At 43.4% G+C, this 17,796-nt stretch overlaps 2 protein-coding genes across 2 annotated transcripts; one reads left to right on the top strand and one right to left on the bottom strand.

Annotated features, from left to right (window-relative positions):
• Positions 1-1,260: 1,260 nt before the first annotated feature.
• On the top strand, positions 1,261-12,169 carry si:ch1073-390k14.1 (deoxyribodipyrimidine photo-lyase). Its single transcript, XM_034233660.1, has 9 exons — positions 1,261-6,319; positions 7,340-8,009; positions 8,123-8,416; positions 8,553-8,725; positions 8,836-8,920; positions 9,039-9,271; positions 9,419-9,613; positions 10,671-10,896; positions 11,017-12,169. Exons 1-9 carry the CDS (start codon positions 6,089-6,091, stop codon positions 11,559-11,561), a joined length of 2,652 nt encoding a protein of 883 aa, XP_034089551.1. The 5' UTR covers positions 1,261-6,088; the 3' UTR covers positions 11,562-12,169.
• Positions 12,170-17,316, bottom strand: LOC117557706 (glycine cleavage system H protein, mitochondrial-like). Its single transcript, XM_034233661.1, has 5 exons — positions 17,103-17,316; positions 16,802-16,884; positions 16,647-16,710; positions 15,494-15,625; positions 12,170-12,716 (listed from the first exon to the last, which is right to left on the bottom strand). Exons 1-5 carry the CDS (start codon positions 17,251-17,253, stop codon positions 12,619-12,621), a joined length of 528 nt encoding a protein of 175 aa, XP_034089552.1. The 5' UTR covers positions 17,254-17,316; the 3' UTR covers positions 12,170-12,618.
• Between the last annotated feature and the right edge of the window lie 480 nt (positions 17,317-17,796).

The following is a 17,796-nucleotide window of genomic DNA, read 5'->3' as shown; positions in this document are numbered from 1 at the left end:
GGCTGGCGGACTATAAAACATTGCCGTTTAATAACGAGCCTCTCCATTTGCCTTTTTTCTAGCTTCATCCAATCCCATTTTGGCTGCCTGCACCAAATAACCTCTCTCCATTTAATGATATGCAAATGAATTTTCATGAACCCCATGATCCCATGCGATGATTAAACTGAGATGACATTAGCTGCCATGCTGCTGCCACTGTCAGTGTTTCTGTCTGCCTCTTTTCTCTCTTCCTATCTCTACCATCTTTCTTCGTATCCACGACAACGGCCAACTGGCAATATTAGGGGTTCATTGTCACTATTCCCTTATGAATTTGCTCTGTGAGAGATGACATTCTGCAGATCCAGTGTTATTTCAGAAAAGTTTGTCCAATGGCAACAGAGATGGAGCATCAGAGCGGGATGTTGGTTCTCACAACGGTTTGGTAGTGGTTACCCAAAGACAAACATGTTACAACAATATACAATTATTGTAATGCAGCCACATCATATAATCGATTTGGTAACCTTCCACATCTCTTGGTTTTCCAATTCCAGTGCTCCCCTCCCACCGTTCCATTTCAGTCTGGATCCAGCTCCACCTCTGCTGTCGTTTATTGTACTCCATTTGCATAATGAAGCCAAGGCTTAATTAAGATCCCACTGGAGTCTGGAGCCATGGATGAAGGAAAGGAGGAGGAGGAGGAGGAGGAGGGGAGGGGGGATCCGGCGTTCCTTAGCTTATCCGCACGTGTCCAAATAGGAGGCACAATTTAAGGGGGGAGCAAAGCGTTGACGAGCGATTAAATCGCTAATTATGATCGGCTGTTAGAATTAGTGTGTGGCTGTTAATTAGCTGCAGATGAGATGCCCAGACAGTTGCCCGCCCCTGACGACTGCAGCACCCTCCCTGACTGGCAATAGAGAAACACAGCTTGACACCCTGGAGATGATGCCAACACATCCCTCCCTTTAACACACACAGCAAGCTGAGGGGATATCCCTTTAAGAGTGTCCCAGGTGTGCATGTGCAGGAAAGAGCCTCTTCATCATCCTTGTCCACCCACTCTCACTGTTCTTCGTTAAGCACAAAATTCAATTTTTTTCTTCTTCTGTATCCTTTATGCCAATTATTCCTCTTCTTTCAGAAACTCGTCCTCTTCGTAATGGAATGGTACAATCCCTTGTAGTTTTCTGTAATGGGCAGCCGCTTCCTTCCGGTGCTGTAGTTGGCACTGAGCAGGGTTGGCATCGAGAAAATGTTATTTCGCCCTTTACTCCCATACCATTAGTTGCATGTGGCTCTGGTTCAGACATTCTGCAACTATTTTGGGTCCGCATTTACTTTGCTTTCTAACGGCTTCTGGTGGCGCCGGGAATGCCTCCCTTTTTGCGTTTGGCATGGTGCCATCCCTGTTTCTGGTCTTTCCCTTGAGGCGATCCCATCGCCAAAACATTTAAGGCAACCGAAATATTATGCTCACCGTATGGAGGTTTGTCTTTGCAAATGTGTGTTACGTTGGCTTGGCATTGTGCCATCTTTCTCCCGGTGCCCTTGCCGCTCCTGAAAAGATGCCATCACAGAATCGCTGGCAACCGTTGCCTGGGCACTTCTTCTTGGCTTTGTCCAAGCAAACAAGCGGCGATTAGCAGCAAATCCTGAGGTGAGTCCCCTTGTCTTTGACTAAGACTGTTCTTCACCGAAAGCTTTGATCGTTTTGGATATGCCATGCCTGAAGGCTGGCATGGTGCCCGCTGGCTGGCATGGTGCCCGCTGGCTGGCACGCTTTCGCTGGCATTGAGAGAAAGAAACGATGATAAATTAACGGAATTCCGGATTTTTCGCCGCCGATTTTTTCGTTTGATAATCGGTCATCACTGAGTATCACCTTACTGTTTTGTAGTATCATCCACTTCGCCATTTAACATCCTTCTTTGCTTCCCGTCATCCATTTCCATCTTAGTCATCCTGTGTCTGCTGGCATCTTGCTCACTTCTATGCTCTGCTGTAATCTCAGAATTTCTAAATCTGCATTTCTTCGCCCGCTCTGCCGTTCGTTTCGCCCAGTTGTGCCCGTGCCAAGGTGGCACCATGGTAGCAGTATGGAGGTCTGTTCCTGTTCCTCTTCCTCTTCCATTCTTATTCTCCTCGCCCCTTCGCCCGTGCCCATGCCCGCCCCGCTCAAGTCCTGACTGGATGGCACTGTGCCAACCTGCCACCGCCATCGCTCTCATTTGTAGCTCATCCCTCCGTTGCCCTTCCCCCTGACTCTATATTTCCATCCCTCTCTCCTTCCCTCATTTCATTCATCCACTTATTGAATCATTTACCCTCTGTGTGTATGAAATACTGCATTTGTATGTTTACACAACATTAGCCGATTAACACAACTTTTCATTTCTTAATGCGTGCAGAATATTGGCGGTCTTTGTGGTCATTTGGGAGACTTTTTTGGCACCTGAAGGAATGCTCTGAGTGACTGCAATGTAGATAATTACCGCTGCAGTTACTTATTCCACCGAGACAAGAGGAGGAAAAGGAAGAGAGCCCTGAGTTTGGATAAAGCTTGTGTTGTTTTAATTAACTTTACCAACCCCCAACATGTGTGCATCTTTAACATCTCTTGTGCAGGTTTTTGTTTTAGCACACACACTATACAAACAGACATACGACTTATCCGATTATCACTAAAATCAATTGTGTACAATTGACCTTCCCCACTATTTCTAAGATGACCCTTACTCCCTTGTTTTCTTCTTCTCCTTTTTTAAATCTCTTGTGTCAAACAAAAGCTGCCAGTGGTGGTGGAGCTATTAAGCAAATACTCTCATTAGAACACAAAACATAATTAATATGTAAATGATGTGTGTAATTTATGCATGGTCTGACAGACTTGTTCTCTTTTCAATTCTCCATTGTATTCCCTCTATTTATATCCCCTTTACTTAAAACTTCACACTCTTACGCCAATGTTCCTCTTTTCTTAGACCACATACTGTGAATGAATCCGTGGGGGATGTCTTGAGGTCTTTCCTATTGTCTCTTTTTTTGTACACATTTCTCCCTGCCTTTAACCATGGTTTATAGTTTCTAATAGTATCTCTGAGTCTCTGTTTTCCCTGCTTGCCTCTCTCTGCTCACAGCCTGTCCTCTCCTAAAACAAACCCTGCAGTGACGCATTAAACCAACAACTGAGTGTTTGAACAAGGTCTTTCTTCCAGGAATATGAATACTGAATAATCTATCCACTAAATAACATCCACACTGCACTGTGTCGTATTCTGTGTTTTCTCTTTGTCTGTCCCTGAATATGTTGATCTTAATGTGTGGTCCAAACCATGTGGTAAATTGAAGAATGTCCTGATAGACGGTGAGTAGCCTTGCTCCTGTCTAGGATAAACACCTATAATACGCTGGCTCCCTTGGCAATCACCATAGCAACAAACCATGGTACCCACGTGAGTTGCATAATAAGATGTTCTCCAAGACCACAGACCATAAAGCGGCGACAAACTAGACACCTGCAGTAATGGATGTGAATCAGAAAACAACAGTTCAAATGTAAAATGTCACCTCCGACTCATTCCAGACCAATCCTTTCTATTTATCAATAGGCTCACATCACACCACACAACACACAGCCTTTATTAGATGCTCATGCACCTTCTCTCTGTCTCTCCAGACCTTAACAGGTGCTGATGAGCCACAGTCAATGATTGTAATGAGCTATCGATCACCGTGGGAAAACCAAGGGACAGAGAGGGTGAGGGAGGTAGGGGGAACCAGAGGACACACACACAGACAGAAGGAGGTGGACTGCCAGAAAAGAAAAAAACTTCAAATGAGCTAAATGGAGACAAGCTACCCAAGACAGGGTATCAATACTTGCTTTAATCAAGTCCTTATCTCCTATTGTTCTGCTTAAAATAGAATATATGGGGAAGGGCTGTCTGCCAGCGCAGGTTGAAGGGAGGTTTTGAACCCAGAGTAGCTTCTGGACGGGCTGATCTGCTCAGGATGACCATGCAGACTCGTTTGTCGTGACCGGGTCCAGATGCCCGGGAATGGCACTGGTGCAGTATCTCTATTTTCTTCTTTTTGTGCTGTGTGCATGGAGTGGAGGCAGACAGCTTTAGGGAAGGGGGAGGTGCGTTGTGTGTGTTGGCTGGCGTTTCAGATAATGAAATGCAGCAGGGAACAAAGAGCTGGGGGCCCCTATTCTCTGTGCTGCAGCTTCATTTTCAGTCCCGTTAGTCTATGATTCTTCCATACCCTCTTTCTTGTGTGTATGCGTGTGTGTTTATGTTTGTATGAGCAGTTTGTTGTGTACACCCGTGTCCCCTCCTCCTCCTGTTAGTATTCTGCATGGCAGATCCCCCTAATGTAATAACTGTGTCTGCATGTCTAATTTACAGCAGGAGAGAGTAAATAGCCTGTGGTTAATTACAGTACGTGTGTGTGTGTGTGTGTGTGTGTGTGTGTGTGTGTGTGTGTGTGTGTGTGTGTGTGTGTGTGTACGGGTGTGTGTGTGTACAGGTGTGTGTGTGTGTACGGGTGTGTGTGTGTCTACATACGCGTGGGTGTGTCAGAATGATTTATGAGTTGCAAATAGCTACACCAGTGGCCCGTTTCTCCTCACTTAGTTTTTAATCTGTCTTTCCATTAATTTTCCTGGAGACGTTATTATGGTTTTATAACGGTGTGCACGAGGATACATATGTGAGTGCACGTATTTGTTAATGAGACAAAGGTGTGGACATTTTGTGAGGATATAGGCTAGTTGGGCACCTGAGCTGTACTTTGCTTTTCCCTCCTTAGAGAACTCCATTTGCCTTCCTTCCTTTCCCTCCTTTTTTCCATTGCTTCATTCACTCTCTTCATTGAGAGCCACAATGAACACAGATCTTTATTGACAGTACACGGTAGAACATGGAAACAGCAGGTCAATCCGTTTAGCCCAAGGGCCGATACACCAATTCACCAATTTGTCAGTGTTAGTTTGAGAGAGAAAAGCAGCTAATCTCTCCTCTCTGCTCTCTATTGATCACACACTTAGACTCCACTTCTCTGTCTAAACACTATTGATTCTCTCTCTCTCTCAATCTCTCTTTCTTTCTCTCTTTCTGTCTTGCTCTCGCCACATACCACAGCTCTCAACACATCTTCACTTCATACACTGACTTCTGCTTGGACAGAAGTTGAATATTTGAGACTGTATTTCCTAAAGCCCCGATTCACATTTGTAATGAATTCTTGAGAACATTTTAGCATGAACAAAACAAGACTAAATCAATTCAGTAATAGTGTAATAGAGCTTATCAACTATACAAATCATTTAAGAGTTTATTCCACAACTGTCACATATTGTTCCATGCTGTGTTCACTCAAAAGCGTATGCATAGTCTCATTAAAAAAATCAATTACGTAGCAACCCCTACACAGCTTCAACACAGACAATGATTACAAATTCACTGCTGGGTACACTGTCTCCCGGCTTTGTTTTTCAGCCTGACATCACAGGGTGCACTTGAAAAGGACCATATTCCTGTCAAGATGAAGGCTACGCAAAAATTATAGAAAGATTATCTTAAGGGAGATGGCACCCCTACATCAATCCAAATTGAACCAAAGATCACTACTTGATTGGTTTCAGTGTGTGTGGGGCCTTGTCACGTTTTAGTTGAGACGTAACATTTGGAAAAGGAATGATTACACTGTTGATGACAAGATGAAACACAGAGACAGACCTATGACACAAAAACAGGCGTTCTTCTTGCATCTATCATATCCTTCTGCCATAATATCTAATAAACGAAATGTAAACAGGGAATCCCAACTGTTACTCAGATGCTTTGAAAAACAGCCATTGGTTTCCCTATCTTCCCTACATAGCGTGTATGTATTAGACTTGTACCCCCTCTACTGGTGATATAAACACATTACAAATGTTAAACTGTGCAGGTTACAAAACATAAACACATGGATTGTGTAACCTAAAATCAGCTGTTTGATAACCGGCACTTGGGCTATGGTGAGGGCGTGGAGCGCATCATGTGCTAAATGTTTAATGTATAGTTATTAACAATCAGTCACCTTTTAGTTTGAAATGGCTCCTTCAGCGGCTGCTAGTGAAGACAGGAAAGCCTTGGTGAGGAGGATGTTAATAGACGTTTTGATGGGTCGAGAAGATCCAGAGGGGTTCTTTGCGATGTGTGTGTCCGCTATGGGGCCCCAGGAGACCCGCTCTCAGTTCCTGGCCCTCATCCAGCCCCTGTCCACGGCCAACAGCTCCCTGCACTCCGGCCTCACCTCCATCTACGAGCAATATTTCTCCAAGGTTAGTGGGTAAAGTTATTTATTTAATACAAATAGCATTTTATGTTGTTGCACTTTTAAATACCTGGGTTACAAAGTTGTTAAAAGTTGCTTACAATGTAGGCCACAGTTTTTAAAAGAGAAGAAACAACAAGAATGCATTTTAATGAAAAACTACAAAATTCAAGTCGCCAAACTTGTAAGAAAAGTTGTCATGGCTAACGTGTTAGCAAACAATTAGCCATGATACTAGTTAGTGTTAGTCCCCAAAATTGACATTAGCCCTAATATAGCAACATGGACCCATATAAGTGGCACTTTCATTTACATGTATTCACTTTTTGATCTACCTGCTCCCGAGATAAATGCCTGACTCTTGGCTTTCCAAATAAACTGATGTCTTCTCCCCTCACTTCCTTTCTGCAACTTATTTTCCCCTGCATGCTCTTATTAGCATGTCAGGTGAGGCTAACTTGTGTTAGCTCCTGTACTGGGAGCATAGTGTTTTGGCTTTCTTGGACCAAATACCACATGCGATGAGTTAAAAATGAATATGTAAGTCCAATAAATAAGTTTGCCCAAGATCATTTAGCCACATATCACCTGAAGGCCCAGTGCAACTTCCTCTTCTCCTAGTGTATTAAAAATAAATAGTAAATATATTTAATAACCATATGTTATTTATTAGCAATACAATCAGTTTAAATACAAATGGCACGGTGCTGTGGAACATAGCCAATAGGGGTGTCAGAGAGATGTCCGTAATTCAAATGTTAAGACATCACCTGCATTTGTCGCACACACAAGTTAATACATGTAAAAGAACACATACCTGAATAGGTTTGTAGAAACTTTTTTGCATAGTTTCTGTAAAAATCCTACCCTGGTGGTTGATCTTATAAGGTAGCCTACAGTACAAACATCTGACCGATGAAAACATGCAAATATTGTATTTGCATGTTTTAATCTCTACCCCAATGACGATGAGCAGCTGTTTTAACAGTAGGCCTACTAACATTTCATTTTCCTATTTGAATTGGAGACTGAAGATGATGAACTGCAACTCGCATTGGCTCTCTCTCTACTGGAAGTGAAAAATGACCAGCTGTCAACCCCCAGCCAAGACTCCCCACTTCAGCCACCTAGAGACAGACCAAATCAGAGAAGCCCTGCTCAAAAGTCAACAGTATGTCAGCCTCAGGGAAACAGCAACACCAAGCCAGCAGATGGAGTTGGTAGGAGAGAACACACCATCACAACACAAACTGAAGCCAGGGTCAAGGCGAGCCCATTACAGACATTCAGAGAAACTGAGCTTCAGAAAAACAATGTTGACAAATATAAAATGGGGACACCGGGGACAAGTCTGGCTAGGTGTGTCTCCAGTCCGTCCGGCTTGTTTTTAAAGCAAAACACGATTGAAAAAGGTAACCAAATGAGGAACGAGGGAGATTTTAATCAACCAGAGACACCAAAACGCTCTAAGAACAGGCGGCAGAGGCGTAAAGGCGCTGGCCAGAAGGTTGTAGGTTTGCCCTGTTCTCCATCAGCACAACCACCCGTTCTGCTGTGGTTCAGGAGGGACTTGCGACTTGGGGACAATCCTGCTCTCATCGGCTCTCTGGAGGTTGGTTCACCCATCATCCCTGTCTTCATCTGGAGCCCTGAAGAGGAGGAGGGACCTGGGATAACAGTGGCTATGGGGGGAGCCTGTAAGTTAACGGAGGAAATAATAATAATGGTCAATCGTTGTCTCATATTGATTTTTTTTATTGAGTTTCATGTCTCCAGATGGTTGTCCTCTTACAAATGTTCTTTTTAACAGGTACATACTGGCTTCATCAAGCTTTGTCTTGTTTCTCTTCATCTCTGGAGCGCATTGGCAGCCATCTTGTCTTTCTTAAGGCAAATGGATCATCTCTGTGTACCCTTAAGGAGCTAGTAAGAGAGACGGGAGCTAGAACGGTCTTGGCTAACGCCCTCTATGAGCCCTGGCTGAAGGAAAGGGATGATGATGTAGAGTCAGACCTTCAGAAAGATGGTGTTGAATGCAAGATGTACCACTCATACTGTCTCAGAGACCCCTACTCTGTCAGCACTGAGGGTGTGGGACTCAGAGGTAAGTTGCAACAAGTTTAATTTGGTGAACAGAACTTCAATTATTTGTGGTAAATATCTGCTTTAAATCTGCTAGCAATACAAGTTAATTGGTAAGTTTATTCAATTGTGAACTGTGTTATCTTCTCTGGATTTAGGAATAGGTTCAGTGTCTCACTTCATGAACTGCTGTAGACAGAACCCAGGGTCTGCATTAGGGGCCCCTCTGGACCCTCCTGTATCTCTACCCACACCCGCGTATTGGCCTCAGGGTGTCTCTTTGAACGTGCTAGGCCTGGGTCGTATGCCCCGCAGGAAGGATGGCACAACGGTCAGTAACCACAGCAGAGCAGCGCTGTAAAGCAGAGTTATAATCCAAAACACAGTCAAGATTAGATCATGAAATCATTAACATATCCTTATTTATATTTTGGCATTCAGATTGACTGGGCAGCTAACATCCGCAAATCCTGGGATTTCAGCGAGGGTGGAGCATGTGCCCGGCTAGAGGCCTTTCTGAATGATGGTGAGACATCTTGCATGCACATTGTAAACAGTGATGCACAATATGGATTATTTTGGAGAAAAGTTGTGAATTGTCTCATTGATGTAACAGTACCTTATGATTCCTCCATGTTTCCTAGGTGTGTATAGATATGAAAAAGAGTCAGGCAGGGCAGATGCCCCAAATACCAGCTGTCTGTCTCCCTACCTTCACTTCGGTCAGTTAAGCCCTCGCTGGCTGTTATGGGATGCCAAAGGGGCGCGCTGTCGACCCCCGAAGTTCCAACGCAAATTGGCCTGGAGAGATTTGGCTTACTGGCAGCTGACATTGTTTCCTGATCTCCCCTGGGAATCCCTCAGACCTCCATACAAGGTATATGATTAGCTTAAAACACCCATATTAAAATGTAGTGTAAGTAATACTCGTAAAAGCAAAAATAAATGTAAAGTTGAACAATTCAAAGCCTAAAGGACACCGCTAAGAACTATGTTTATTACAAAGCAATATTCGTATTTGCAGGCTCTGCGGTGGAGCAGTGATAGAGACCACCTGAAGGCCTGGCAGCGGGGGCGGACAGGCTACCCTCTGGTGGATGCAGCCATGAGGCAGCTGTGGCTGACAGGTTGGATGAATAACTACATGAGACATGTGGTGGCGTCTTTTCTAATAGCATATCTCTATCTCCCATGGCAAGAAGGCTATCGTTGGTTCCAGGTGAGACATAATAATAATAATACATTTTATTTATATAGCGCTTTTCACAACTCAAAGACGCTTTACAGTATGAGGGAGGGTAGACAGGCAAACAAGTAAATATAGTAAAATAAACAAAAAAAGGCAGTCAAGAGGAAGTTGATTGAGAGGGGGGGGGGCTTATTGGTAGACAGAGTTGAAAAGATGTGTTTTGAGGGGGGACTGAAGGACTGAGGGACTCAGAGTCACGAAGATCTTGGGGGAGGGAATTCCAGAGCCTAGGAGCTGCCACTGAGAAGGCTCTGTCCCCAAGGCTGCAGAGTGTGGATGTGGGAATGGATAGGAGTCCGGCTGCGGTGGATCTGAGGAACCGTGGGGGTTGATAAGGAGTGAGAAGGTTTGTGAGATAAGGGGGGGGGCAGATGGTGGAGTGCTTTGTAGGTGAGGACCAGAATTTTGTAGTTGATGCGATGGGAGACAGGAAGCCAGTGGAGGTCTTTGAGGACTGGGGTGACGTGATGCCATGATTTGGTATGCGTAAGGAGACGTGCAGCTGCATTTTGAACCCGTTGGAGTCTGTTGAGGGATGTAGTGCTAATGCCGTAAAGAAGTGAGTTGCTGTAGTCAAGGCGGGAGGAAATGAAGGCATGGATTAGTCGTTCGGCTGCGGGGCAGGTGAGAGAGGGTAGGACTTTTGCAATATTGCGGAGGTGGAAAAGGGGGAAGAGGTTTTGACTGTTTGGCGGATGTGAGGTTCGAGGGAGAGGTCAAAGATTACGCCAAGGTTGCGTGCCATCGATGGTGAGCGTTATGTTAGTGACCTTGCTGAGAGTGGATTTGGAGCCGATTAGGAGGAGTTCTGTTTTGTTGCTGTTCAGTTTGAGGAGGTTATGTTGCATCCAAGTTGTAATAGCTGTCAGACAGGAGTCGATGTGGGTAAGGGGTGGGTTATGGAGGGATTTGGTGCCGAGGTAGATCTGAGTCCATGCATACACACAGGCACACAAAGCTCTCACATATATGTCATAGCAGCAACACACAGAATAATAAGCACTCCTTACCAACCTCATCTGTTTAGGACACCCTGGTGGATGCAGATGTTGCCATAGATGCTATGATGTGGCAGAATGGAGGCATGTGTGGTCTGGATCACTGGAACTTTGTCATGCACCCTGTCGATGCAGCCATGACCTGCGACCCCTACGGCAGCTATGTTCGAAAATGGTGTTCAGAACTTGCCGAGCTACCTGATGAGCTTGTTCACAAACCTTGGAAATGTCCTGCACCCATGCTACGACGTGCTGGTGAGAATGTTATTATGATCATTAAACATTAGGTTATTTTGTATGGAACATGCTACCTTAAGTTTTTAGTCCCACACCTTAACATACAAATATCCTCTTCTTGCTACCGTCACTGCCTAGGTCTGGTCTTTGGCCAAACGTATCCTGAGCGAATAGTTACAGATCTGGAGGAGCGGAGGAGTCGTTCGCTGCAAGATGTGGCTCTGGTGCGGAAAGAGTTTGGACAATATGTGGACAAGCGCTCAGGCTGCGACTTGGTGCCTCTGCCCCAACGCCTGGTCTCTGAGGCTCTGGGCTTGTCACACAGGGATGACGGCGTGGTGACAGAGGGACAGCAGTTCCTGTTGCCTGTTATCACCCGCATGGAATTCAAACACCAGCTAGAAGATCCAGACGCAGATGCCGTCTCGAATCCTTACAATGCTGTTCTGAAAGGATACGTGAGCCGCAAGAGGGATGAGACCATCGCCTTCCTCAATGAGAGAGACTTTACTGCCAGTGTGATGTACGAGGGAGTTCAGAGAAAGGAGAGGCTGGAGAGCGACTACCGTAGAATTGAGGGACTCCCTGGGCTTCCTGCGCCTCGAGGCGGGGCCAGACGAACTCCAACAGCCAAGGACCGGTTTTCTGTAGTACCTGGTGGAGCAGTCTCGTCACTCAGGTGACCCCAAGATCGAAAGTTCACAGCTTTAAGTGACCAGTAACTAGCTGTTAAATGGAAAAGTATCAAATTCTACAGAGCAATATTTTTTAAGTGCAAACAAATGTGTAAAGAACAACGAACATGCATTGTCCTTTTCACTAGAAAGGTTGCAGTGTTTGCAAAGAGCTCATTCGAACATTTTGTTAAGAATAAGTAGAATATGAGGTATTGGCCAAAGGAATGACACCAGTCTAAGTGAAACACATGGATCTGGGTCCACCAATACAATGCTGCTTCCTTTCTTAAAGTTTGTGTCCTTATTTTTGAACACACAATTATGAATTCTGTTACACATAATTGTACACATACATTGCATAGATTCAGTTGTTTGTCGGGAAACAAAGGTATACTGTTTCTCAGCAGTTAAAGATTTTTTTAAAGAGGCCTTATTTTACAGTGTTTACAAACTGTGTGTGTACATAACAGGTTGACTGAAATAGTTCAGGAGATATGTAAATGAGTACATATGCAAATAGATTTTGTATTATGTGACACTGACATACTGTAACACATCAGTGGACATTTTTTTAAAACTAAACTTTTTTCGGAAATAAAAAACGACAAAGAAAACAATGTCTAAGGAAATGTTTATTTTCTAATTTACAGTATAACTGTCACACATGCGGTGTAGACCAACATTATTATTATTAATACCATAAAGACCAAAGTGCGTTTTTTAAGTCTTACACAGTCCTACGACAAATCAGCTTTGCTTTGACTGTAAGTGTTTAATTGACTGAGTCTCAGTCTCTTCTGTTTGGGGATTTGAGGCTGCAGCAACTCAACACTGTATGTATATTCAGTCCAGACTGACCGGTCCCCTAAAGTCAGTCTTTAACAGTAGATAAATTATTCCTAATGTTCACAGCTCTACAACACTGGCAGGTCAGATATGTGGAGCTCTGGAGCTCCACTGGTGGATGTTAAGCATGTAGCTGACATGGGCACACCTTGTAGATCTCCCTGCCAGTGGTGTTTAAAAAGGAGAGGAAGCGTAACACTTTTAAGAAGGTGTTGGGTTAGTCCTCAATGGAACGGATGTATCTGTCATAGGCTGCTTCATCCATTAGAGCATCCAGCTCTGCAGGGTTGCCAATGGTCATCTTCATCAGCCAGCCTGTATTGAATCGTTGACAATCAGATTAAGCCATGAGTTAAGGACAACGTCAGTGTTTCATCATTCTTAAGTCTGCTAAGCACAAGAAACATTTTTGACAACACTGCCACTGTTTCCCAGAGCACTCTTTTTCAAAGGGGCTATCGGCTAATTTTGTTCATTACATAATGAAAATGCACTTGATAGTACTTTGTGGTTGCTTGAGCAAACCATCACAGTGGTTGTGTGTTTGCCTTTTGAAGCTACATGATCAATGCACAGTAGAGCAGCAATGAGTGAAATTAACAATTCTGCAGTGCATTGTCATGCAGTGATGTTATTCTGACAACAGAAAGTAGACCATGGTTAGTGTGATGGATCACTAACATACATGTCTATGTGTAGTCTCGTTGTATAGTTGTAAATGAAAGGAAACGTATTTGCTGTTTAGGAGTTAAGGCTAAAAGGAATTAATGTAAAACACTGGAATGGCATGGAAAATGCTAAACACTAATTCAAAGTATTTGCAACATAGAGAGCTACATAGGCAACATCATTGGTATGGATCAGGTGTGTTTGTCTTTAACACTTTTCAAAGACAGTTCTGCCACTGGGAGAACAAACGTTTTTGATTGGCATTTATGATACAAAATATGCTATATAAGGTATATGTTTTACAATTGAAAGATCCTGAAGTCAATTTCTTCTATATTATGTTGCATTACTGCCACCTACTGTCCAAATAAAATAAAGAAGCTAGTCAGCAGTACATCTCAAAGCCAATTACTGTGAATTATTATGGATGGTAACTGTAAAAATCTGTAAAACAATTACTTTCTTGATGTTTGACAAACTCCCCAGTACATTGATTTTAGACAAGTTTGTGTTGCAAGAGGGTAGGCCTAGACCAGTGTTTCTCAAACTTTTTCATAACCAATAAAAAAAACAGTCGCGGACCACCTAACTCCACAAATATCCAAAATCACATCGTTATTCTAGAACATATTACAAATCGCCTGAAAATGGTACAAACAAGTGCTGGGCTATATCATGCAATCGAAAGTGAAACTTGCGGAGATATTCCCGCAAGAGTGCAGAAAACTTAATTTCATTTATTTATTTCAAATGTGAAATTTTACAGAGATATTCCCGCGAGAGTGCGGAAAACTTAAATTAATTAATTTATTTCAAATGTGAAATTCTACTAATATACTCACGGACCACTAGGGGGCGCTCACGGACCACCAGTGGTGCGTTTCCACTGCAGGCCTCGCTCGGTTTGGTTAGGCCTTATTAGGACCGGCTCACTTTAATGCTGCGCTTCCATTACAGTTTAGGAACTGGGGCAGTTACTATAGTAACGCAGTGTAGGCGGAGCCGTGACGTCATCTTCAATGAGAGCCCCAGAAAAACAACACAGCCGTTAGCTCTTAGCACTCAGAGCTCACAGCTCCTCATATCTGTTCAGAAACTAGACAAAAGTTAAACAAGTACAAACCACAGACTGCCTGTGTCATGGCGAATACAGTCGCTGGTTTATTTATGTCTGTATCGGCCGTTGTTGCGAGTGTGGACGGTCGGAGCATATATAACGTTAGCTGAGCCAAGCTACATTTAGAAAACACGCATTTTAAAAAGGGTTTTTCGCCTGCCGTCTGTCTGCAGACTTGTCAAAGCATTAATTCATGGTTTTTACTAACCGGTATTAGTATGTTGTTACTTCGGCATCATTTTGAAACTTGTATTACAATTAAATCACGGTCAAATATGTTCATCTTGTTGTAGTTGTAGCCCCCTTGCCAGCGATTCTCTCTCTAGTTTAGCATACTCAGCCCGACTCAGCCTGGTTGTTCCTGGCCCTAGAACCACGATTTAGTCGGGCCAGAAAAAAGGTGAAAAAGTAGCCCCGGGCCAAAACTAGGACAAGTGGAAACGCAACCAAAAACGGGCCCCGCACGGCTCGGCACGCTTAAAGCGAGCTACCCGCTGCAGTGGAAACGCGCCATTTGAGAAGCACTGGCCTAGACAATGACTGGTGTCAGTGTTCAACCTGTACATACAATCTTAGGCCCTGTCCACACGGAAACTAAACAGGTGTTATCCGCTATAGTTCTTTATTAGGCCGCAACGGAACCGTGGAAACGGAGCCCTCAAACAATAACGCTTCCCAAAGTGGGAAGGTTTGGTAACGCAACGCTTGCGGCACCGTGTGTACGCCCTAAACGATCGCATCTCCCCACCTCTCCTGCTCACCCTGCGTCATTGTTGATGCGTTTCACCAACAACAACAACAATGGCGGATCACAGGGTTGCGTTCGTTCGTGCAACGACTACTGACCATGATACAGATGTTAGTGCAAAATCTACAGCTCCTCTACCACAACGATCAGCAACAAGTGGACATGGAGAACTACATGTTGCAAAATCCACCGCGGAGAATAACCAGAAGGGCAACCAGGCAACCATGCTCGGGGGTCTTCTTCGCTGCTTTTGGTGTATTTTGTGGCGGAAGTACAGTACTTCCGCCACTTACAGGCCCGGCGTATGTACTACAGCGTCTCCAGCGGGTCGAGCGGTCTCGTGTGGACGGACACGTTTCTTGTGCCGATTCCGTGTGGACGGAAGACTTTTTTTTATATCGACCTCGGTTCGTTTTCGTCTCCGTGTGGCTGGGGCCTTAGACTCTTCATAGTCAAATATCACCTGTATAAGCTCTAACACTAGCTTAAAGTATGCTGCTTTCAACTTCAAATGCCCTCTTTAAATAACTGGACTACACATTTTTCTGAGTGACTCACCATCTGTGTAGCAGGATTTGTTGACCAGACCTGGGTTGTCTGCCAGGAGAGTATTGACCTCTACAACTTCTCCAGTCAGGGGGGAGTAGAGCTCACTGGCAGCCTTCACACTTTCCAGAGCCCCAAACTCATCTGTGGCAGATTGACATCAAAGTAAGTTAATTTCACAATCGCAACCTCACAGAGGGTTCAGCCAAATATTGCTTAGTTATGGTGAACTTAATTCAGGTAGGTTTTTTTTTTGTGGCATGACAACAATTAATATGTTTATCCAAACACAGGTGCTGCAAGTTTAAATCGTTTACAACCACATTTTTTGTTTTAATTATTGGTGGAAAGTAGAAAAGAAATTGCTCATTAACACAACAATATGATACTTTTGCTTTATGATATTATATATATTATAAATATGCAGGCTTTAAGGTTTTAAAAACTTTAAAAAATCTCAACTAAACACAAAATAAATTGAGACTGTTTTTACACTTGTTCCCTTCATCCAACAGGAACAAAACCAACATTTCACTAAAATATTTCGTGAATGTTAACACCAAATAGCATGTGGTGGTGGCAAAGTCCTTAGGGGCTTGGCAACTGGAAGGTCACCAGTTCAAGTCCCGGCAAGACCAAGTGCTACCGAGGTGTCCCTGAGCAAGGCACCGTTCCCTACACTCCTCCCCAGGTGCCGTTCATAATGGCAGCCCACTGCTCCTAACCCTAGGATGGGTCAAATGCAGAGAAACTATTTTGTTACATAGTACCTGTACTATGTAATGACAATAAAAGTACAAAAATAAATAAAACGTAACACACAATACTAGTAATCTAAAATATCTCAATCCTTAAACTGACATATTTGCATTAACAACTATTGAGCAGAAAGTTATTTTATTTTCACCACCAAGTGATTAGATATATTGTATTTTAGGAATTGTTAAGTGTCCTTGGGTGTAATGAAAGGCGCCTCGAAATAAAATGTATTCATATTATTATTAAAAAGGTAAGTGTGAGATAAAATGCATGAGATTAGGGTTGCTGATTTTTCGTTATCAATATCTGGTGAATTCGTTTTCAAATCTGATAAACTAATCGTGTAGTGTATGACTTTTCAAAAAACGGAAAGTGATTTTAGCCTGAGCTGCCCTGAACTCCATACCTTGCTGAGCCAGCTGTGTCCCCACCTCTGGCAGTCCACAGTAAACTACATCCCCCAGAGCCTCCTGCAAGTGGCAGAGAGCAAGGTCAAACGATGTTGCAAAAAAAATTGTGAACGTGTGCATGCACTAATGTCTGTGTGACCAGGGAACTTACTTGCGCAAACTTGCTGATACCGATAGTCCCATTCCCGTCGTCTTCTACCCGGATCCATTCGTGCTTGTCTGTGAATTTAAGATCTGCAAAAAAACACAACTTCAGAACACAAACAGCACCCTGGTAGAAGACTTTGGAGTATTTTGTAGTTGATGTAGTTAGTAGTTGTTAAGTTTGACAACAAGAAAAACAACAGAGGCAAACAGCAGTGTCGTGTCCTCTTATATAGCTAATGTTACCCTCTAGCTACCGAAAATGTTAGCTAAATGTGCTACAATAAAATACGTGCAAAAGGCAATACCTGCTGTTACTCGACTAGAAGTGGTTATGGTTCTTCCAAAGTAAGGTGTAGATGCCAGCCGCAACGGTGAAAGTGTTACTGAGCGGTTGAGTAATGGCAAAACTGTGAAAAAGTTGGAAGACAGGGAACGGAGTAGCCCACAGGCGGCCATGTTTGTCGCTTACTGATGAGCAGCATGGGGTGAATTATTCTTCGTGGACTTTAGCGGCATCAGTAGCTCTTCACTGCCCTCCACTGGGGTTAAGGGCAGCTGGCGTCCAGTTATGCACTGCGGTGGAGATCCTTTTCTTTGCGGTCTTAAAAATACCTCTTTAGGGAGCTGACCAACATTTCATTTTCATTTTCATTTAATTCTGCCTCGTCCACTACTGCAAGTATTTACCTGTGTGCATGCTGTTTGGATGACTGTGTCCTATTTTATTCCCATGATGAAATTATTGTTTTTACTCTAATCCTGCCTCTTTTTTGAAAACTGAAAACCAACAGGCCTACACTTTTTTTTCTCACCTTTCAACTTAATTAACTAAAATAAAAATAATGATCTTTTTTAATCCAATTGAAAAAAAAACATGTATTTTAGTTGAGATTAGTAAATTATTTATAACTCATTTTGAGTTGATTATTTTCTACCTGGATAGTATTTTCTTAAGATTGGGATCATATATATATACTATATATGATCCAATCTTAAGAA

Source organism: Gymnodraco acuticeps, unplaced genomic scaffold, assembly GCF_902827175.1.
Source record: "Gymnodraco acuticeps unplaced genomic scaffold, fGymAcu1.1, whole genome shotgun sequence".
In the NCBI taxonomy this organism is placed as follows: domain Eukaryota; kingdom Metazoa; phylum Chordata; class Actinopteri; order Perciformes; family Bathydraconidae; genus Gymnodraco; species Gymnodraco acuticeps.
This window is presented reverse-complemented; position numbering and strand designations above follow the sequence as displayed.

Excerpts from the sequence above, each read along its gene's own strand:
- LOC117557706 (XM_034233661.1), bottom strand. The coding sequence starts at position 17,253 with ATGGCCGCCTGTGGGCTACTCCGTTCCCTGTCTTCCAACTTTTTCACA. Across the intron at positions 16,885-17,102 it reads TTCTAGTCGAGTAACAGCAG|ATCTTAAATTCACAGACAAG; the intron begins GTATTGCCTTTT and ends GTTTTTTTGCAG. Across the intron at positions 12,717-15,493 it reads CAAATCCTGCTACACAGATG|GCTGGCTGATGAAGATGACC; the intron begins GTGAGTCACTCA and ends GATTCAATACAG.
- si:ch1073-390k14.1 (XM_034233660.1), top strand. The coding sequence starts at position 6,089 with ATGGCTCCTTCAGCGGCTGCTAGTGAAGACAGGAAAGCCTTGGTGAGG. Across the intron at positions 6,320-7,339 it reads ACGAGCAATATTTCTCCAAG|ACTGAAGATGATGAACTGCA; the intron begins GTTAGTGGGTAA and ends TTTGAATTGGAG. Across the intron at positions 10,897-11,016 it reads ACCCATGCTACGACGTGCTG|GTCTGGTCTTTGGCCAAACG; the intron begins GTGAGAATGTTA and ends GTCACTGCCTAG.